This window comes from Dipodomys merriami, unplaced genomic scaffold (genome assembly GCF_024711535.1).
Source record: "Dipodomys merriami isolate MVZ:Mamm:240054 unplaced genomic scaffold, mDipMer1.0.p SCAF_138, whole genome shotgun sequence".
In the NCBI taxonomy this organism is placed as follows: domain Eukaryota; kingdom Metazoa; phylum Chordata; class Mammalia; order Rodentia; family Heteromyidae; genus Dipodomys; species Dipodomys merriami.
In genome coordinates, this window is record NW_027202693.1 from 82,910 (window position 1) to 105,253 (window position 22,344).

Sequence of the window (22,344 nt, forward strand, 5' to 3'; positions counted from 1 at the left end):
CAGTGGTGAGTGAAGTTCTAATGGAGTCCATTTTTTTTTTTTTACCTTTTCTAAGCTCTAGTTTCCAAATTTGTAAAATGCAGGGAAGGAGGATTTAAGAAGTAAGAACGTCTCTGTAACCTGAAAATCTCTATTCAAGCAGACATGAAAAAGGCCTGCTACTCTTCTGTCTACCCTACTACCCTGTTTACTTTTTATGCTTTATTTTTGACTTTTTGGTACCAGCACTGGGGTGTAAAAACTCACATTTTCTGCTCTTTGGCTCAGGACCAATGCTCCATCCACCACTTGAGCCACGCCTCCACATTTAACTTTTTGATGGTTAATTGGAGATAAGAAATATCCTGGAATTATCTGCCCAGGCTTGCTCTGAACCCAAGCTTCTCAGATCTCAGCTTCTTTAGTAACTGGGATTCCAGGTATGAGCCATAGGAACCTGGACATTTTTAAATTGGTGGTGTGCGTGTGTGTGCATGTATGTTGGTACTAGAGTTTGAACTCAGAACCTGGGCACTGTCCCTTAGATTTTTTTTGGGGGGGGGGGTCGGTCATCGGGCTTGAACTCAGGGCCTAGGTGCTATCCCTGAGACTCTTTGTGTTCAAGGCGAGTACTCTACTACCTGAGCCACAGCACCACTTTCGGATTTCTGGTGGTTTATTGGAGATAAGAGTCTCACAGACTTTCTTGCCCATGCTGGCTTTGAACCGTGATCCTCAGATCTCAGCCTCCTGAGTAGCTAGGATGACAGGCATGAGCCACCAACACCCAGCTGTCCCTCAGGTTTTTTGTTCAAGGTTAGAATACTACCACATGAGCCACAGCTTGACTTCTGGCTTTTTGTTTGTTTGTTTGTTTTGTTTTTTGGGAGGCCGGTCGTGGGGCCTGAACTCTGGGCCTGGGCGCTGTCCCTCAGCTCTTCAGCTCAAGGCTAGTGCTCTACCACTTGAGCCACAGCGCCACTTCCGGCTTTTTTCTTTTTGCTTATGTGGTGCTGAGGAATCGAACCCAGGGCCTCAGGTATGCAAGGAAAGTGCTCTACCACTGAGCCATCTTCCCAGCCCCGACTTCTGCCTTTTTGCTGGTTAATTGTAGATAGGGATCTAGTTGTTGTTGTTGTTGTTGTTTTAATGTCTAGGCTGGCTTTGAATCAGAATCCTTGGATCTCTGGATCTCAGCCTCTTGAGTAGCTAGGACTAACTACAGGCATGAGCTGTGCCACCAGCATCTGTCTATATCTAGATTTTGTGTGTGTGTGTGTGTGTGTGTGTGTGTGTGTGTGTGTGTGTGTGTGTGTGTGTGTGTGTGTGTGTGCTGACCCTGGGGCTTGAACTTAGGTCAGAGCCTAGGTACTATCCTTGAGCTTTTTCTGTTTCTTTGTTTTGTTTTGTTCTTTTTTTTTTTTTTTTTTTTTTTGCTGGTCTTGGGGCCTGGGTAGTCCCTGAGCTTCTTTGCTCAAGGCAAGTACCACTTGAGCCATACCACCATTTCTGGCTTTTTCTCTTTATATGGCACTGAGGAATGGAACCCATGTCTTCATGCATGCTAGGCAAATACTCTACCACTAAGCCACATTTCCAGCCTCTGGAGCTTTTTCTCTAGTCCTTCTAATTCTTCTTGTTTGTGTGTGTGTGTGTGTGTGTGTGTGTGTGTGTGTGTGTGTGTGTGTGTGTGTGTGTGTGTGTATGTGTGTGTTGCTTTGTTTTTTGTTTGTTTTGTTTCAACTGGCAAAGTTTCTATTTCTGCAGAAGGGTGGTCTATTGACATTAAGCCAAGTAAGCAAGCTCCTTCTAATTTTTTTCTGTTCTTGTTGTTGTTGTTGTTTTGCCCTTTTGAAAAAAATATGATTTCTTAATGACTTGTTTATATGGTACCAAGAAATCAAACTCAGGGCCTCATGCATGGTAGGCAAATACTCTACCACTAAAGCCACAACCTCAGCCCCTCTTTTATGTGTGTTTTTTGTTGCTGTTGCTGTAGTTGGTCATGGGGCTTGAACTCAGGGCCTGGGCGATGTCCCTGAGCTCTTTAGCTCAAGGCTAGCACTCTGCCACTTTGAGCCACAGTGCCACTTCTGGGGTTTTTGGTGGTTAATTTAAGATAAGAGTCTCACGGATTTTCCTGCCCTGGCTGGCTTCAAACAATGATCCTCAGATCTTGGACTTCTGAGTAGCTAGGATTACAGATGTGAGTCATCTATTTCCCCTTATTTTGATGGACTTGTGACTTGCTTTGAATAGAATTTAAAAGTAGCAGAGCCTTAAGAGGCACTGCAGCTGAGCACTGGTGACATATGCCTGTAATTCTAGCTACTCAGGATACCTGTTCAAAGCTGGCCTAGAGGACAAATCTAAGAGACTTTTTTTGGTGCAGGACCACCTAGGTGCTGCCCCAGGTTGCTCAAGACGAGCAACTTCACCACTTGAGCCACAGCTCTACTTCTGATTTTTCTGGTGATTAATTGGAGATAACAGTCTCACAGACTTTCCTGCCTATACTTCTTCTTTTTTGTGTGTGTGTCAGTTGTGGGGCCTGAACTCTGGGCCTTGGAACTGTCCCTGAGCTCTTCAGCTCAAGGCTAATGCTCTATCACTTGAGCCACAGCACCACTTCTGGCTTTTTCTGCTTATGTGGTGCTGAGGAATTGAACCCAGGGCCTCTTGCATGCAAGGCAAGCGCTCTACCACTGAGCCACCTTCCCAGCCCCTCCTGCCTATACTTCTAAGAGACTATTATCTTCAATTAACCAACACGAAGCCAGAAGTGGAGGCATGGCTCAAGTGGTAGAGAGTCAGCCTTGAGCAAAAGAGCCAAGCAAGAACATAAGATCCTGAATTCAAACCCTGGTAATGGCCTTCTTAGAATTCTGAAGTCACAGTGCTGTGAATAAACCCAGGACAAAACATCACGTGGAGGGAGTGTCTAGTCTACCCCAACCAACTTAGCCACCAAAGCTCCCAGACACGAGAGTATGAGTGAGCCAGCCGTGAGCCCCAGAGATGTCTGCTGACTCTAGCTATTTGTGTAATGCAAAGCACAGAAACCACCCAAACTCCTTCAGAATTTGGAAGACAATAGTTGTTTTAGTCTAGTTTCCCAAGGTCCGCCAAGTTCCTCAGAGTGGTTTCTGATGTAGCAGTAGTTATCTCTTACATTTCCAGAAGTGAGATTGCTGGTCACGGGTGTGTAGGCATTTATCATTTTGATAAATATTGTCTGGGTTACATCACTTAGATTTCCCAATAATGAGTGAAAAAAAAGTTCCAGTTTCCCCAGAGTCTTGATGAAAGTGTTTTGCCAAACTTAGTACTTAAAACTAATGGAGTAACTAAAAAGAAGTGCTTTAGCCAGTGTGGGTGGCGCACATCTGTAATCCTCGCTACTCAGAAGGCTGAGATGTGAGGATAGGGGTTTGAATTAACCCCTGGCAGAAAAGTCCCTGTTAAGAGTCTTTTCTCCAACTAACCATCCAAAAGCCAGAAATGGGCTGTGGCTCAAGAGGTAGTGTGCTAGCCCTGAGCACAAAGAGACACATGGACAGAGCTTTAGTTCAAGCCCCACAACTGACAGAAGAAAAAAAAAGTAGTGCTTTAATGTTTTAGTTTTCAGCTTTATGAGTGCGTGTGTGTGTGTGTGTGTGTGTGTGTGTGTGTGTGCGCGCGTGTGCGTGTGCATGTGTGTGTATCCCAGATTTGGGGCTTCTACTTGACCTCCGGCTCTCACTTAGCTTTTTCACTCAGGCTGGCACTCTAACACTTGTTGAAGATAAGAGTCTCATAGATTTTTCTGCCCAGGCTGTTTTAGTGCCTTGAGCTCTTCAGCACAAGGAAAGCACTCTACCACTTGAGCCACCGTACCACCTCCAGTTTTCTGGTGTGTAATTGGAGATAAGAGTCTCACAGACTTTCCTGCCCAGGCTAGCTTTGAATCTCCATCTTCAGATCTCAGCCTCCTGAGTAGCTAGAATTACAGGCATGAGCCACCAGCGTCCAGCCTTTGAGCCTCTTCCCCCACCCCCAATGCTAGTGCTCTACCTCTTGAGCCACAGCAACCCTTCTACCTTTTTGTGGTTAATTGGAGATCATCAGATCAGAGACTTTCCTGCTTGGGCTAGCTTTGAACCATGATCCTCAGATCTCAGCCTCCTAATGCCTCTGGAATATCCAGGAAAGGACATCTAAAGAACTGGGACATCTGGAGACCCAGGACTCTAAGGATTGTAGCATTGAAGAGTATTTGGGTTTTGGACATACAGATTTGGGGGCCACAGGCAGCTATCAGGTAAAGCATGTGAGGATGAAGCATTTGAAGAAGGAAAGGTCTCAGCTGGAACTTTAGGTCAAGTTCAGACCCCAAACATACTCAAGAGGTCAGAACTACAGAGGTGTAATCTCCATGGCTGATGCACTTGCCACATAAACATCCTTAGAGATGTTGGTAGGGAGGACAGAGGCTCTTAAAGGAGATAGGGGTGGATATTTTTTGGCTCCCTGGGAACCAAGTAAACAGGGAGAGGGAGGACCATTCTCTCCCACAGTCAACACTAACCCAGCGGTGAGGGAAAGAGACACTGTGACAGGGACAGAAGATGGCTCTGTCAGGCCCGCAGTCCATCCCCTGGAAGATCCAAAGCAGAGTAGAAATAAGGGCAGCAAGTCCCCACAGCAGGTGGAATACCGGAGCCACTGTTAACTGGTATTATTGTTTTCTTTTTGTCAGTCATGGAGCTTGAACACCAGGCCTCTGAACTGTCCCTGAGCTCTTTTGTTCAAGGTTAGTGCTCTACTACTTTGAGCCAGAGCTCCACTTCTGCTTTTCTGGTGGTAAATTGGAGATAAGTGTCTCAAGATCTTTCCTGCCTGGCTGGCTTTCAACCATAATCCTCAGATCTCAGCATCCTGAGTTGCTAGGATTACAGCCAGCCAGCTGGTATTTTCTCTTCTGTTCTTTTTAGCAGAGCTGGGAATGGACCCTTCAGCATCTCCTTCACCTCATCTAATTTCGCTCCCTTATCCCTACCTCTCAATCATTTTGATAAATATTTTCAGTGCAACAAGAATGTAGATCTGCGGGGCTGGGAAGGTGGCTCAGTGGTAGAGTGCTTGACTTTCATGCATGAGGCCCTAGATTTGATTCCTCAGCACAACATAAACAGAAAAGGCCGGAAGTAGTGCTGTGGCTCAAGTGGTAGAGCACTAGCCTTGTACTGAAGAGCTGAGGGACAGCGTCCAGACCCAGAGTTCAGGCCCCATGCCTATAATTCTAGCTACCCAGGAGGCTGAGATCTGAGGATTACAGTTCAAAGCCAGCCTGGGAAGGAAAGTCTGTGAGCCTCTAATCTCCAATTAACTACCATAAAACCAGAAGTGGTGAGGTGGCTCAAGTGGTAGAGTGCTCATCTTGAACTGAAGAGCTCACTCAGGGATAGTGCCCAGGCCCAGAGTTCAAGTCCATGATATTAAAAAAAAAAATCTAGATCCTACAAGTTACTGCCCTGGCTTTAAATTCTGGCCCTGTCATTGACGAGCTATGTAACTTTGGGCACATTACTTCTCTGTGCCTTTGTTTACTCTTGTGTAAAATGAAGACCAAACCTATCTCAAAGAATTGTTATGAGGATCCAATATATATATATATAGTTGTGTTTTTTTTTGGGGGGGGGTCCAGTTGTGGGGCCTGAACTCTGGGCCTGGGTGCTGTCCCTCAGCTCTTCAGCTCAAGGCTAGCGCTCTACCACTTGAGCCACAGCACCACTTCTGGCTTTTTTCTTTTTGCTTATGTGGTGCTGAGGAATCGAACCCAGGGCCTCAGGCATGCAAGGCAAGCGTTCTACCACTGAGCCCCCTTCCCAGCCCTATATATAGTTGTTGTTGCCAGTCCTGGAGCTTGAACTCAGAGCCTGAGCACTGTCCCTGAGCTTCTTTTTGCTCAAGGCTAGAACTCTACCACTTGAGCCACTGTGCCACTTCTGGCTTTTTCTGTTTATGTGGTGCTGAGAAATCGAAACCAGGGCTTCATGCATGCTAGGCAAGCACTCTACTGCTAAGCCACATTGGTGTTTAGCACATTGAAGTACTATAAACTATTAAATAAAAAGAATTTAATGCATGTATGAATAGTTCGTTCTTGATCAGCTAGTATGTGCCAGGCACTGTTTGAAGGCCCTAGAGATCCAGCAGTGAATATCCAGTCAGACGATTATCTCTGTCCTCATGGAGTTTATATTCTAATGGGGTTGCTGGTGGTGAAGACACAAAATATATAAGGTAAATACATACAAAATATGGTCTGTCAGGTCCAAGGGGAGACAGGCAAGCTATGCAGAGGTTTCTGTTCTAGCTCCAAACTGGGATCCTCAGATCTTAGCCTGCTGAGTAGCTAGGCTTACAGGCATGAGCCACCCATACCCGGCAAGAGCAATTATTTTTGTCTGACAGTATGTGTCCAGTAAATATCAGTCAAGCCAGGACTGAGAAATGGCACGGTGACAGCCTGAAGCTTAAAGATTAGGGAACCATGACTTATTTTCCAGTACACAAAGGGCTGGGTGCTGGGGCCACAGTAATGCTAGCTACTCAGGAAGCTGAGATGCAAGGATCAAAGCTCAAAGCCAGCCTGGGTAGGAAAGTTCATGAGACTCTTATCTCCAATTAACCACCACAAAAGCCAGAAGTGGAGCTGTGGCTCAAGTGGTACAGTACCAGCCTTGAGCAAAAAGGCTCAGCAACAGTACCTAGGCCCTGAGTGAAAGTCCCAGTACCACACAAGCGTGTGCGTAACATGGCTTAAACTCGGGGTCTGGAGTTCTTGCTTGGCTTTCTTGCTCATAGACTGGTGCTCTACCACTTGAGCCACACCTTCCAGATCATCATTTTGCTGGTTATCTGGCGATAGCTGTCTCATCCTGGCTGACTCTGAGCTGCCTCAGCTTCCCGAGTAGCTAGGATAATGGGTTCGAATCACTGGCACCAAGTTGGAAAGCTAAAGATTCTGAACACATCTTTTCTTAGGGCTCATGATGTGCATGGTAGTGAGCTTGGTGCTGGGATTCGGTGGAGAGCAAGGAAGTCACGCCTAGACCTCAGGTGCAGGGTGGAGGGGTGTAGGTGATCGGGAAGCATCCGGATCCACCCAACACAGACGCTTCTGTCAGCTGCCCTGAAATGGTCTCTGCTCGGAGGTGGCAGGCACGGCGGGCCCGCAGTGTCCTCGCCGGAGCCGGCCGCCCACCTGTCGGGCTGTGCCAGGAGGATGCGGGAGAAGAGATTGCAGCCTCGGGTGAGGTCACTTCCCACCCCCAGATCCTCTGCCTGCCAAAAACCCTGCAGTCCTCTGACGGCGAAGATGCAGATCTCATTATGTTCTGGCCTTCAAGGTCCCCGCGATGCTCGCTGCTCTCCTCCCCAAGGTCCCCTCCGCGGCCCGCGGCGTGGGGAGGGGAAGTCGTCCCGCCGCCCGACCCCCCCCAAGCAAGGAAAAGAGCATTTGGCACGCCATCGCCCTCTGACTCCACGGGGCTCCGGGGCGGGCAGCGACCCTTCCCCGGCTCCGACGCCGGGGGTCGGGCGGGGACGTCGTGAGATCCGCCGTCCCCGAGGCCGCGTTGACAGAGCCGGGACACGTGACGGCCGGAGTCACGTTCTGCGGCGCTCGAGGCCGGGGGGCGGGGGCAGGCCGGTCACGTGACGCGGCGGCGGGGGCGGGCGGGGGCCGGGGGAGAGAGCCATGGGGTGATCTGAGATGCGGGTCTCTCGGATGACGTTCGGGTGACGCGTTGCCGCCTCTTTTGGCGACCAGATTTCCATTTGAAGATCCGACGTTTCGACCGAGGGGGGGGGGGCGGGATCTCACGTCCTGGCAGGGACACTTCCGTTCGGGGCGCCTTGGCTTCCGGTCTCTCTTTCCTTCCCTCCCCCCCTCCCCACTCCCGTCTCCTCCCCGCCCCTGGGGGTGAGGAAGGGACGCGAGCTTCTGCGCATGCTCGAATCATCCCGGAGGGGAGGGGCCGTGGGTGCAGCGCGGGAGGGGGGAAGAAGTGGGAATTCCAACCTGTGGGATTTTAGGGGGGGTCCCGAGGACAGCTCCTTCCAATTTTCTGTGAACGGTGCAAGGGGCGGGGTGTTCCGCGGCTCGGAGGGGGGTGGTGGCGGGGTTCTCGGGACGAGGGGGTTACTGTCAGTGCGAGTGGGGTACGAAACTTCCAAACTTAGAATCTTGAGGCCCTCGGGGCTCGGGCCGCCATGCGCGACCGGACCCACGAGCTGAGACAGGTGAGCAATCCGGGCGGCGGGGCCGGGCACGGGCGGGCGGACTGGGGTGCGCGAGCCCTGACCCCCGGAGCCGGGAGGGATGGCTGGTGGCCAGGAAGGAAAATCCCGGAAGCCTGTGGGTCCTGCGGGGTGAGAGCCGCAGCGAGGAAGTGATGCCAGAGACTTGGGCCCTGGCAGGGGGAGAACAGCTCGGACGATGAGGACAGGGAGCGCGTCGCGCTGGTGCAGCCGGGCACGGCCAGGCTGGGCAGCCCGGACGAGGAGTTCTTCCAGAAGGTAAGAGGCGCGCGTCTTGGCCTGGATTCTCCGAGGGGACAGGAGGACCGAGGAGCATGGTGGCCTGCAGTGCTACCCATCCCTCTCGGTTCTCCTCCCTAGGTCCAGACAATTCGACAGACTATGGCCAAGCTGGAGAATAAAGTCCGGGAGTTGGAGAAGCAGCAGGTCACCATCCTCGCCACGCCCCTTCCCGAGGAGAGTAAGCACCCCCCGCCCCGCAGACGCGTGCGCAGCCCGATGGATTGTGGGGGTTGTAGTTCCATGCAGGTGTTGGCTGGGGAGGTTTACTTGAGGTGTGTTAGGTGGGGGAGAAGGGGGTGGGGGAATCTGTGGTTTGGAAGTTGTGGCCTTCTCCTTTAGGTATGAAGCAAGACCTGCAGAACCTGCGCGAGGAGATCAAACAGCTGGGGAGGGAGATCCGCACACAGCTGAAGGGTGAGTTAGAGCTTCAGACAGGTCTTTCCCTCCAGTCCCGCCCCATTCCTGACACATCTAATGAGTATGTGGCTCAGAGAGGCCAGTGATATATCAGGGTGACACAGTAAGCGTGGCTCTAGAATCTCTGCCCGCTTTCAGCTTCCTTTATTTACAATGAAACTATTCACTCCTGTAGTTCTTGCTTTCCCATGTGCAGCCTGTAAGGAGATACTTGGGAGTTTCATTAAGAAGCCTCTTCAGGGCTGGGAAGGTGGCTCAGTGGTAGAGCACTTGCCTTGCATGCATGAGGCCCTGGGTTCGATTCCTTAGCACCACATAAGCAGAAAAAAAAAAAGCCAGAAGTGGTGCTGTGGCTCAAATGGTAGAGTGCTAGCCTTGAGCTGAAGAGCTGAGGGACAGCGCCCAGGCCCAGAGTTCAGGCCCCACAACCGGATCCAAAAAAAAAAAAAAAGAAGAAGAAGCCTCTTCAAACTTGTGGAACATGCAAAGAAAAGTAAACTTTCTCCTGTTAGAGGCTCAAAATCACCATATTTTGGGGGGGGGGGTTGGAAATCAAATGTGTGTGCTAAGCACACATTACCAGAGCTCCATTTCCAACCCCTACTCATTTTATAATAAAAATCCTACAAAGACAAGAGCCTTCCTGTTATGCAGCCAAGATTTGGCCCTGGCCCTGTGTCCTAGTCTTCAAATGGTTTTTAGAAGACTTAGGTCAAGCTGAGTAGTAAGTGTCTCATGCCTGTAATTCTAACCACTCAAGAGGCTGAGATCTAGATGATTATGGTTGGAGGTCAGCCCCAGGCAGAAAAGTGTGCTAGATTCCATCTCCAAAATAACCAGCAAAGTGATGTGTGTGTGTGGGTGCCTCATGCCTGTAACCCTAGTTTTTTTTTTTTAATGCTTCCTCCTTTGTTTTTCCCTTACCATCCCTTCCCTCCCATCTCCACAACTACATTCATCCCCTCCTCCCCCCTGCCTAAACTGTCAAGTTTAGCATCTTATACATGTCATTGTTGCAATGGGTCAACCTGTATCCCTATTTAAACAATTTGTTTTTTCCCTTCCACTCCCCAAATTATACCAACAACAAATACAGTGAAAACAGGGTTTATACCGTGGGGGAGGGACATACAAAACAAAAAAAAAAAATCACGTGGTTAACCCTAGTTTTAAGTCTCGGATCAAACCTTCCTTTCCCCCAACCCTTGTTGTTGTTTTTTTCCCCATAGCCATAGAGCCCCAGAAGGAGGAAGCTGATGAGAATTACAACTCAGTCAACACGAGAATGAGAAAAACCCAGGTAGGTTTGGTTTTCCTAGAATTAAGGCATTTCAGTAAGTGTTTCATAAATCATTAAGTGGCAGATTGTGGAGGAAGAGCTCTTAGAGATTTTCAAATCCATCATCTCTGGCTAGATGATTTTTCCAAATGGGGAAGTTGAGGCTCAGAGAGAGAACTCCCTCCAGGTGGGAGAATTCAGGTGTCTGATGCTCAATCTGTTGTAACACCAGCTTTCTTTTCCATTCTGCTGTGTCCCAGACTTGGCATAGGAAGATGGGCCTTTCAAAACCTCTAGATTGTGTAGGGACTAAAGACATTGCACATACAGGACTTAGTTGTCGACAACTTTGCACAGGGAGGAAAAGGGAGAAGTCAGAAATGACTGACAGGTTTTCCACCTACACAACAGGGTCATCCTTGACCCATAGACAGATTAAATAAAAACCAGGAAGAGGAACATGGATGGGGTAATACTAAAGAGGAACTTCTTTGGGAGCAGTATCTTAGTAAGCAGATTGATCTGACTAGGTTCTTTTTTTGGAAGGTCATGGGGCTTGAACTCTGGGTCTGGGCGCTGTCCTTCAGCTCTTCAGCTCAAGGCTAGTGCTCTACCACTTGAGCTACAGCACCACTTTCAGTTTTCTGAATTTATTGAAGATAAGAGTTTTCATGGACCTTCCTGCCCAGGCTGGATTTGAACCGTGATCTTCAGATCTCAGTCTCCCGAATAGCTAGGATGATAGGCGTGAGCCACCAGCACCTCGCCTAACTAGGTTCTTGATTTAGTGTTTTGGGAGGCTTGGATTAGAGTAGATGAACTCCAAGCTCAGTAAAGCTCCCAGACTGGAGATGGAGAGATTTAAGTGTCTTAGAAGGAGGCAAAACAGAGTCGAGAATAGCAAATCCCTGTCTAAAGAAAGAGAGCTCATTTAAGTCATCAAGACAGGAACAAAGTAAGGCATTTCTGGGAGACCCTGTGGTGGTCCTTAGTGTGAGATGCTAAGTGTCCAGGGGGGCCTGGTACACCTAGGCACACAAACATCCCTTTAGTGTAAGCAGTGAGCTGACCTTCAGCAGGTACTTAACAGGTACACAGGGACTGTCTACTGTGTGCCATATCCTTTGTGAACAAAAAGTAGCCAGGCGCTGGTGGCTCATGCCTATAAGCCTAGCTACTCTGAGAATTCAAAGCCAGCCCAGGCAGGAAAATCTATGAGACTCTTATCTCCAATAAACCATCAGAAAACTGGAAGTGGCGCTGTGGCTCAAGTGATAGAGCACTAGCCTTGAGCTGAAGAGCTAAGGGACAGCTCCCAGACTCAGAGTTTGAGCCCCAGTACTGATTAACCACCAAAAAGCTGAAACTAGAAGTCTGATTCAAGTGGTAGAATACTAATCTTTTGCAAAAGAAGCTCAAGGACAATACCCAGGCCCTGAATTCAAGCCCCAGTGCGCATGTGCACTACCCCCATATAAATACTTATATTTTAGTCAAGTGAAGCAATTGCCATAATAAAATAAATTCTTTTAGAACACAGTATTTTAAAAAATGGGGAAGAAGCTGGGCACTGGTGGCTCATGCCAGTAATCCTAGCTACTAAGGAGGCTGAGATCTGAGGATCACAGTTCAAAGCCAGTCCTGGCAGGAAAGTCTGTGACACTCTTATCTCCAGTAAACCTCCAGAAATGGCACTGTGGCTCAAGTGGTAGGGTGCTAGCCTTGAGGTGAAGAGCTGAGGGACAGCACCCAGGCCCAGATTTCAAGCCCCAAGACTGACCCTCCCCCCCAAAAAAAAATGGGGAATGAAAAGGGTTGCAATTTAGATAACATTTGGAAGGGTTGGAAGGACTCGGGTTATTATGTATGCTTAGCATGCTCATAGCCCTGGGTTCCCTCCCCCAGTATTACAAAAAAATAAATGTGTGTGTGTGTGTTACAGAAAGTTCTCAAATGTCAGAACAAAGACATAGGGGTGTTTGTAGGGAAGGAGCAGTTCAGTCCAAAGGTCTGGAGTGGAGGACCCCGGTGGTTTGATGGATGGATGATGGAGTAAGGCTGATGGAGGAGGCTGAGAGGGGTCGTGGGTGCTGCAGCAGCTTGTGTAGGGCCATGAAGGCTTTAGCTTTCCCGGACCAAGAGAGGCGATGGAGCCTGGCCAGGTTATGATGGGGTGGTAAAGGCAATGGGTGTCTCAGGAAACTCATGCTGTTGTTCCATGGGACTTCTAAGGCAGGCAGCCATCTACTCAGGGTCCCTATCCTGCACACTCTGTCCTTAGCACGGAGTCCTGTCCCAGCAATTTGTGGAACTCATCAACAAGTGCAACTCAACACAGTCCGAATACCGCGAGAAGAACGTGGAGCGCATCCGGAGACAGCTGAAGATCAGTGAGTTGGGGCGGTCAGCCAGCCGCATCGCATCCGGGAATGCTGACCCAGCTCTGAGCCGGCCCTTTCTTTCACAGCCAATGCTGGAATGGTGTCAGACGAGGAGCTGGAACAGATGCTGGACAGTGGGCAGAGCGAGGTGTTTGTGTCTAATGTGAGTGGCCACAGCCATCCGCCTCTCAGCGCTCTGATGTATGGGGAAGGGGGTGGCGTTTGAACTCAGATCCTCCCAGTTGCTAGGCAGGTACACTGGAGCCACGCCCCCTGCCTGCCCTTAGGTGTCTATTGATTAAGAGCAGCCATCTCTTTCAGAAGAGAATTCATTTGCATGCTTAGAGTTACTCAGCAAGCCCTGGCCAGAGCTGCTTCAGGAATTTCCAGGTTTCTGGCTGATCTCTCTCTCTCTGACCTGTTCCCTTACTCATGTCCACCCCCCCCCCCACTCCCCCCAGATATTGAAAGACACCCAAGTGACCCGACAGGCCTTAAACGAGATCTCAGCCCGGCACAGTGAGATCCAGCATCTGGAACGCAGCATCCGGGAGCTTCATGAGATCTTCACTTTCCTGGCTACTGAGGTGGAGATGCAGGTGCGCGTCCTGGGTCGCCTCCAGACTCAAGATCATATAGTCAGAACCCAGAGCTGTGACCTGGGGCCACCGCTACCCTTAGACTCTCTCCTGGGCTTTTGTGCTCTTCCTGGCTGGGCTGGGCCCCCAAAGGTAGCATTTACCCAAATCCCCAAGCTACCCAAATGGCAATATATATCTCATATATAGTGCTACAGCCAATGCCTACTTGGAATCATAGGAAAGGGCTCTCATTCAGTAGGACCTGAAGGCTGGTAGTACCAGGAGGAGGCAGGGACAGGGAAGGGCTTTCTAGCAGCTGGGAGATGGGCTTAGAAGAATGGATGAATTCAGACACATTTGTGTCTGAATAATAGTTCACCATCTTCCCAGTGCTGGTGGCTCACGCCTGGAATCCTAGCTACTTAGGAGGCTGAGATCTGAGGATCTTGGTTCAAAACCAGCCCAGGCAGAAAAATCTGTGAGACTCCAATTAACCACTAGAAATCTGGAAGTGGCACTGTGGCTCGAGTGGTAGAGTGCTCGCCTTGAGCCGAAGAGATCAGGGACAGCACCCAGGCCCAGAGTTCAAGCCCTACAAATGACCCCCCCCAAAAAGTTCACTGTGAAAAAGGTATGAGTCATTTAAGGCCCTGGGGTCAAATGGACATATAGAATATGAGAAGAGGGTAGAAAGGTCCACATGGCCAAAGAGGACCTGGAAACCACTATTCTTAGGAGTCTGAATTTCTGGTCAGATTTGGTCCACTGGATCTTAGTTGGTATAGCTTTTTGCTGTCAAGAATGTCTTTCATTAGGGGCTGGGAAGGTGGCTCAATGGTAGAGTGCTTGCCTTGCATGCATGAGGACCTGGGTTTGAGTCCTCAGCACCACATAAGCAGAAAAAGCTGGAAGTGGGGCTGTGGCTCAAGTGGTAGAGTGCTAGCTTGAGCTGAAGAGCTGAGGGACAGCGCCCAGACCCAGAGTTCAAGCCCTACGACTACATCAAAGGACATTCTAGGATGGGCAGAGGAGCTGCTGCACCCCCACGCCTCCCTTACCTGCCCCGTTCTCTGAGCAGGGGGAGAGAGCATCCATACCTCCCTGAACTGCCCTATCCTCTGAACAGGGGGAGATGATCAACCGGATTGAGAAGAACATCCTGAGCTCAGCAGACTATGTAGAACGTGGACAGGAACACGTCAAAGTAGCCCTGGAGAACCAGAAGAAAGCGAGAAAGGTGAGACTGCAGCCCTGCCCCCTGGCCCTCAGAGCTCCTGAGTGGTCTTCCCTGACCCTTCCTCTCCTTCTTTAGAAAAAAGTGATGATTATCATCTGTGTGTCCATCACTGTCCTCATTCTGGCGATCATCATTGCCATCACCACAGTAGTGGGATAATGACACACGTTCTTGGTGAGATGTGGTGGGCCTTCCCTGACCCCCAACACCAGTCTCCTCTCTTCCCCCCAGACCTTTATCATCCTTCTCTTGTAGGCACTGGGGATCCCAGGGACCCAGGGCCTCAGCGACCCAGGGCCTGGCCTTCTCTCCCAGCAATGATGGGGGCAGGGCAGAGCAGAGCCTCCAGCTGGACTGACCTCCCACTGGCCCCTGTACAGAGGGGCTGATGGTTCTTTGGGGGTTGGTAGCTGCTCATTCATGGGGGAGGGGTCCCCTCTCCAACCTGTGTGGAGTTTGGGGAGGACAGTGCCTTCGGTGTCCTGTTTGGCTGGAACACATGATTTTTATAAGAAAAAAAAAAAAAGTAAAGAAAAAAGCTTGGAGACTTTTGTGCCTGTGTATTCGTAGAAGGGCCGGGCCAAGGCCTTTTGTATCCCGGACATCTCCTGGCCATCCCCAGCCAGGCCCCATTCTGGGCAGACTCGGGTCAGACTGCCTGAGGGGTTGCAATTACAGCAGTCTGGCTCTGATGGGTGGAGTGGATTGGGGAAGTAACACCCACAGCTGCTTCAGCTCAATACTGTCCTGTCACTGACTGAAAAAAATCCTTGAAGCCATGAGTTGACCAGGCCAGGCTGGGACATAGATGTATGTAAGAGACAAGAGATCTGAAGCTTTCCTGAGACCACAATTAAAAGGCATCATGAAAAAGTAATTGAGGCTGTTAACTTTGAATCCACTTGATGGAGGGCTGGTCTCACAGGGGGCCACATTTATTTGGAATAGTCAATGAGGAGACAGGCTGTGAGGACGGTCAGGCCAAGCCCTGAACCGCCTTTTATGACCTGGACTTTGCACACCATCACCACAGAGCAGCGGCCTTCCTGACTTACAGGTTATTGGGGGTGGGGAGGAGCAGGTAGAGGAGGGAGAAAGCCTGGACCCTGGTTTCTCCAGGCATTTCAACTTCAAGCCCTGATTCCACATTTCTAGCGGTTCTCAGCTCAGGAGCCCAATTTCTAGACAGGGATCTATACGGCTGCTGTCCAGGACACCTGGTTCAAAGGACGAGCTAGCTGGCTGCCGGCCGGATGCCTGGCCAGCACGGAGCCGGGCTTGGCTTGGATCCCCAAGGTCTGTGCTTGCCGTCGCTTTCCCCGCCCCTGTCCCTCGGCAGTGTGAATTGGAAGGCGCATCCCTGGATCTGGATTGGCGGAGGAGCCGGGGGCCCGAGGGCCGGGCCGAGCCTAGTGGCTTTGCCGGTTCGCCTCCCATTCGCTGCTGCCGGCCAGCCGCAGCGCCCCCGTGTGGTCCCAAGTGGCGAGGCTGGCCAAGCATGAACCCAGCGGAGCTCCCGCCCACCAGGGGTGTGGCCTAGCCTCAACGCGGTGACGATTGGTCACCGCTCTGGGTGTAGCTGTAGGATGCTCTTGTTGGAGGCCCCCTAGATCTCAGATTAACCAGCGAGGTGCCCTGAGGAAAGATCTGGGTGAGGTCTCTGAGTGACTCCCTAGGCCACCCAAAACGGGTTGGATTACTGTAGAGCTCCAGATCAACACACTTCCCAAGGAGGCAGGAGGGATGAGGGCTTAGGGAAGGGGGTAAGGAGGGGACTTCACAGAGAAGTGCTCCCGAGCCCAGGAGTGTCCAAATACCTGATGGGAAGCTGCATACCTGATTTACAGGTTAACAGGTGGGCTGGACAAAGGTAGAGGAGACAGAGGAGCCTGGACCCTGGTTTCTCCAAGGTGGTCCATTCCCCAGCCCACGACGTGATGACTCAAATTGTACAGATCAATTCTGCTCTAATCCAGTCAGGTAGCAAATAAGTCAACAGGCCACCGTCAGCTCAAAGAGTTACTAGGAAGGGGCTGGGAATGTGGCTTAGTGGTAGAGAGTTTGCCTAACACGCATGAATCCCTGGGTTCGATTCCCCAGTACCACATAAACAGAAAGCTGAAAGTAGGTAGAGTGCTAGCCTAGAGCAAAAGAAACTCAGGGACAGTGCCCAGGCCCAGAGTTCAAGCCCCATAAAAAATAAAATAATAAAAAATAAAAATAAAAAGTCCGTGAAACTATTATCTTTATTTAAGCAGCAAAAAGCCAAAAGTGGAGCTGTGTTCTTGTTTGGTTTTTCCACTCAAGACTGCTGGACCCTCTAATTAGAGATAGAAGCTCTTGCATTTGTCTGCACAGGCTGGCTTTGATCCTCCATCCTCAAATCTCAGCTTCCTGATTAGCTGGGATAACAGGTGTGAGTGAGCCATCATTATCCATTTAGTGACATCTTAACTGAGACTCTAAAGGAAATGTGTATCACAGGCAAATTTAGGGCCTCCTCAGGGGAGCAGCAAGTGTGATGGTATCAAGGCTTGGAAAAAAACAAATCAGAAAGTTGTTGGAGCTGGAGCCTGCTGAGTGGGAGATGAAGTCAGAGCTGGTTGCAGAAGGAAGTCTGGGTAGGGGAAGGGGGGGACTTCTGCTGGTGGCCTGTAGATTAGTAGTGGTCAGGAACTGGTCCCCAGAACCCAACTCCTGGCTGAAAGTGAATACTACACATACAGAACCTGCCCTTTACTGTCCTCTGTCTCTTCCTGATCTCTGTCTCAGCCTTGACTGGAGTGCTCTCCTGTTGGGGCTCCTTTCCTTTCTTTTCATCTGTTTCCTCTTTCCCTCCCTCCCAATTACTGGGGATGGGGAGGGGACCACAGCTGCAGTGTGCAGTGCAGAGTCTGTGATTTTCTATTCTGCAGATACATTTTGTCACCTGAGAAAGATCAGGTAGGACAGTGGGGATGTAAGGGAAGTTGGGGCAGAAGCAAAACAAAAGACAGGACATGACTCAGATAACAAAATGAGACAAAGAAATCCGAGGGAAATGACAGATCATTGTTCTTATACATACAGACACAAAAATCCTCCACAAAATAATAGCAAAGCAAATCCAACAATATATGAAAAGGATTATACAGATGACCAAGAGGAAGCTATCCCACGAATACAAGGTTGGTTTAACAGCCCCAAATCAATTACTTTAACACAGATTATTAATAAAGAACAAAACCATATAATCATTTTAACAGACACAGAAAGCACATTTGACAACAAGCAATACTCTTTCCTAATAAAGTAAAAAAAAAAAAAAGCTGAACATTTTTAAGAGTAAAAGGGAACTTTCTCAACTTGCTAATTATAGAAATCCATCTGTGAAAAAGTTACAAGGATTCTCATAATTCATAATGAAAGACCAGATGCTTTCCCCCTGAGATCAGGGACACACAAGAATACTGGTTGTCACCATTTTTTTCTTGCTTGCTTCCTTGTTGTCTGTCACAGGGCTTGAACTCAGCACCTGGGTGCTGTCCCTGAGCTCTTTTGCCCAAGGCTAGCACTCTACCACTTTGAGCCACACAGGCACATCCGGTTTCCTGGTGGTTAACTGGAAGTATGAATTTTGTGGACTTTCCTGCTTTTTACTGTGATCCTCAGATCTCAGCCTCCTGAGTAGCTAGGATGACAGGTGTGAGCCACCAGCAACTGGTGGTTGCCACCCACCATGTCTACCTAACATAGGCTAAAATTCTACCCTGGAAAATTAAGACAGGAAAAAAAAAGACATCTAGGTTGGAAAGGAGAAAGTAAGCTATCTTTATTTACAAATAGCATGATCTTAAATACAGACAGCTATCAGGGAGGCCTCTGGGTGTGGGCTCTGTGGTACAGCACTTGCCTAACCTAGTACCGAAAAGAAAAAAACAAAAGCAAGCCTCAGGGCTGGGTGCCGGTGGCTCACAGAAGGTGGAGATTTGAGGATTACAGTTCAAGGCCAGATCGGACAGGAAAGTCCGCCCAGGAAAGTCTGTGAGACTCTTATCTCCAATAAACCACTAGAAAACCAGAAGTCCTGCTGTGGCTCAAGCAGTAGAGTGCTTGCCTTGAGCTGAAGAGCTGAAGGACAGCGCCCAGGCCCAGAGTTCAAGCCCCATGACCTGACCTACCAAAAAAAACTAAAACAAAAATAAGCCTCAGGGACACACACACACACACACAGGGACACACACACACACACACACACACACACACACACACACACACACACACACACACACACACACACACACACACACACACACACACACACACACACACACACACACACACACACCAGCTAATAAATTCAAGGTGGTGGAATACAAGAATATACAATACAAAACTATATTGTTTCTCATTGCTGGCAAAGGAATGGTCCAAAAGAATGAAATAGAAAGCAATGCATTTATATCACATTAAATGCAAAAACATCAGAATGTTTAACATTGCGAACATGGCAAACTCCTCAAATTTATTTTTGCAATTCCTGGCCAAAAAAAAATCTGTTTTTTCCTTCTTTTGCCTTTTCACAAAAACCAATTAGCTGTTCCTAAAATTGAAATAGACCCAGGCATGGTGATAAAATCCTGTAATCCCAGCACTCAGGAAGCTGAGGTAAGAGGATTGTAAATTCAAGGCCAGCCTGGACTACATAGTAAGATCTTGTTTAAATGAATGAATGAATAAATGAACAAACAACAGTCAAATATAAATGCAAAGGACTCAAAACAAAAAATAAAATAATCATGAAGCTAGAGGACTAGCTTAGAGGATTCAGAGATTCTGATCTCAAAACATACTACAAAGTTATAATAATGTAAAAAGCAGTGTGGTGCCAGTTTAAAGGCAGATAATGTACATCAAGGAATGAATAAAAAAAAAAAAAAACCTTTCAGCCGGGTGTCGGTGGCTCACACCTGTAATCCTAGCTACTCAGGAGGCTGAGATCTGAGGATCTTGGTTCAAAGCCAGCCAGGGTAGGAAAGTCAGGGAAACTCTAATCTCCAATGGACCACTAGAAAACCGGAAGTGGCGCTGTGGCTCAAGTGGTAGAGCGCTCACCTTGAGCTGAAGAGCGCAGGGACAGTGCCCAGGCCCAGAGTTTAAGCCCCACGACCAACAAAAACAAACAAACAAACAACCCTTTCATTACTTAATTGAAGACAATTCAATGAAAAAAAAAATGCTCCAAATATACTGAAAATTCATGTGGGAGGAGGAGGAGGAGGAGGATGAGGAGGAGGAGGAGGAGGAGGAGGAGGAGGAGGAGGAGGAGGAGGAGGAGGAGGAGGAGGAGGAGGAGGAGAAAAGGAAGAAGAATAACAACAACTTGAGCTGGGCGCTGGTGGCTCATTCCTGAAATCCTAGCTACTCAGAAAGCTGAGATCTGAGGATTGCAGTTCAAAGCCAACCCAGGCAGGAAAATCCATGAGACTTTTATCTCCAATTAACTACCAGAAAACTGGAAATGGTGCTGTGGCTCCAAGTGGTAGGGCACTAGTCTTGAACAAAAAAGCTCAGGGACAGTGCCCATGACTGACAAAAACCAACCCCAATTTGGCTGGGCACTGGTGGCTTATGTCTGTAATCCTATCTATTCAGGAGGCTAAGATCTGAGGATCCAAGACAGACCAGTCAGAAAAGTCATTGTGACTCTTACCTTCAATTAACCAGCAGAAAACCAGAAAAAGAGCTATGGCTTAAGCAGTAGAGCACCAGCCTTAAGTGAAAAAGCATGATGTCCTGAGTTCACACACACACACACACACACACACACACACACACACACACTCCAGAGACAACACACACACACACACACACACACACACACACACACTCCAGAGACAACCTAAAAAATTTAGACAATCCAAGAGAACTTCAACCAGTGAATGGATAAACAAAATATAGTATATTTGCACAAGGAATACTGTCCAAAGGAATAAGCTATTGATAAAAACTCCATAGTGAATGAGCCTTGAAACCACAATGCTAAGTGAAAGAAGCTGATAGTAAAAAAAAAACCTCAGCTAGTATGATTCCGCTTGATGAGATATGCAGATACACAGACCTACAGCCAGAAAATGGATGGGTGATTGAGGTGATTTTTATTTTTGCTAGTCCTGGGGTTTGAACTCAGGGCCTGGGCACTATCCCTGAGCTTCTTTTGTTCAAGGCTAGCACTCTGCCACTTGAGCCACAGCGCCACTGCAGGCTCTGCAGGGCTTCATGCATGCTAGGCAAGCACTCTACCACTAAGCCACATTCCCAGCCCAAGGTGAATGGTTTTATGGAGGAAAATGGGAATAACAACTAATAGGCATAGAGCTTATCATAGGGGGACAAGAGTGTTCTAGAATTGTGATGGCTATGTGATCCTGTGAATAAGTTGAAACCAGACTAGTATACTTGAAGTTAATTATATGGTAAGCTGTTAAAAAATAGACATATATATATATTTTTTTTTTCCTGTGTCTTTAGGGAGTGTAGATTGGCCTATGGAGCACATGGAGTGTCAGAAAAAAGGTGCCAAGGGATTGGTTTTCTGCCTCTGTATCTGTTGATCTGTTGACTGGCACGTGTGTGTCTGTGTGTGTGCGCATATGTACTGAGACTCAAACCCTGACCTAGATGCTGCACCTTAGCTTTTTCACTCAAGGCTGGCACTCTACCACTTAAGCCACAGTTCAACTTCCCACTTCCAGCTTTTTGGTGGCTAACTGGAAATAAGAATCTCCTGGACTTTTCTGCCTAGACTAGCTTTGAAACATGATCCTCAAGTCTCAGACTAGTAGCTGGGATTACAGATGTGAACCACTGGTACCCAGCCTAAAGACTCTTACCTTGAATCTAGAGGCTTAGGCATGACACATGGCTCCTGGTGCCACCTATGTCCCAGGCCCAGCTGTGACCACCTGCTATACTGTTCTTCGTGACTGGCATGTGAGTCTGGAAATGGGCTGCACCCTGGTCACTTCCTGACACTGCCAACATGGTGGCCTCAAGTCCTGAAGCAAGAGCAAACAAAGAGCCATGCACTGGTGACTCCAACTTGTAATCCTAGCTATTCAAGAGTCTGAGATCTGAGGATCAAAGTTCAAAGCCAGTCTGGGCAGGAAAGCCTGGGAGACTCAAGCAAGTGGGAGGCCCTGAGTTCAGGCCCAGGTACCTGCACCAAAAAAGAAAGAAAGAAAAAAAGCACATAAAGGAAGCTCTGGTTTATCCTGACCTTTGGTTTATAAATGGGAAGGCCCTCGTGGATAGAAATTACAATCAATTCTTGAGTAATCTGGAAATATTCTGCAAGAATTTGAGCACTTGTGTGTAATTTGGACCAAAGGGGAACATACCAACCACATATAGTAACCACGCAATCAAATGGTTCCACATTTTACTTTGCCATCCTTCATCAAATCTTATCCTCCTATTGTGTTTTTCACTTAACACTTTTTTTTTGGTCGGTCGTGGGGCTTGACTCTGGGCTTGGGCACTGTCCCTACACTCTTCAGCTCAAGGTGAGCACTCTACCACAGTGCGCCACTTCTGGTTTTCAAGTGGTTTATTGGAGATAAGAGTCTCACGGACTTTCTTGCCTGGGCTGGCTTTGAACCGAGATCCTCAGATCTCAGCCTCCTGAGTAGCTAGGATGACAGGTGTGAGCCACCAGCGCCTGGCTTGACACTTTTTTCCCCTTCACTTTTGTGCTAGAGATTAAATCTAGGCTTCACAATCGATATATTTCAAAGAAAGCTATGTAGCAGTCTTCTCCAGATTCATTCCAAAAGTCACACTTAAGTCACAGAAATCTTCAGGGTTATTTCAGAAAATCCTGTCTCACTCCATTCATGGATT

At 48.6% G+C, this 22,344-nt stretch overlaps 1 protein-coding gene across 1 annotated transcript; it reads left to right on the forward strand.

Annotated features, from left to right (window-relative positions):
- Nucleotides 1-8,028: 8,028 nt before the first annotated feature.
- On the forward strand, nucleotides 8,029-15,321 carry LOC138825558 (syntaxin-4). The gene is made up of 11 exons (XM_070020194.1): nucleotides 8,029-8,268; nucleotides 8,446-8,544; nucleotides 8,647-8,746; nucleotides 8,908-8,982; nucleotides 10,215-10,285; nucleotides 12,546-12,654; nucleotides 12,732-12,808; nucleotides 13,107-13,244; nucleotides 14,353-14,463; nucleotides 14,539-14,637; nucleotides 14,719-15,321. The coding sequence occupies exons 1-10, from the start codon at nucleotides 8,239-8,241 to the stop codon at nucleotides 14,620-14,622; spliced, it is 894 nt and encodes a 297-aa protein (XP_069876295.1). The 5' UTR covers nucleotides 8,029-8,238; the 3' UTR covers nucleotides 14,623-14,637; nucleotides 14,719-15,321.
- Nucleotides 15,322-22,344: the final 7,023 nt, after the last annotated feature.

Coding starts and splice junctions, on each gene's coding strand:
- LOC138825558 (XM_070020194.1), top strand. CDS start 8,239: ATGCGCGACCGGACCCACGAGCTGAGACAG. Junction 8,545..8,646: donor ACGAGGAGTTCTTCCAGAAG/GTAAGAGGCGCG, acceptor TCTCCTCCCTAG/GTCCAGACAATTCGACAGAC. Junction 10,286..12,545: donor CGAGAATGAGAAAAACCCAG/GTAGGTTTGGTT, acceptor CTCTGTCCTTAG/CACGGAGTCCTGTCCCAGCA.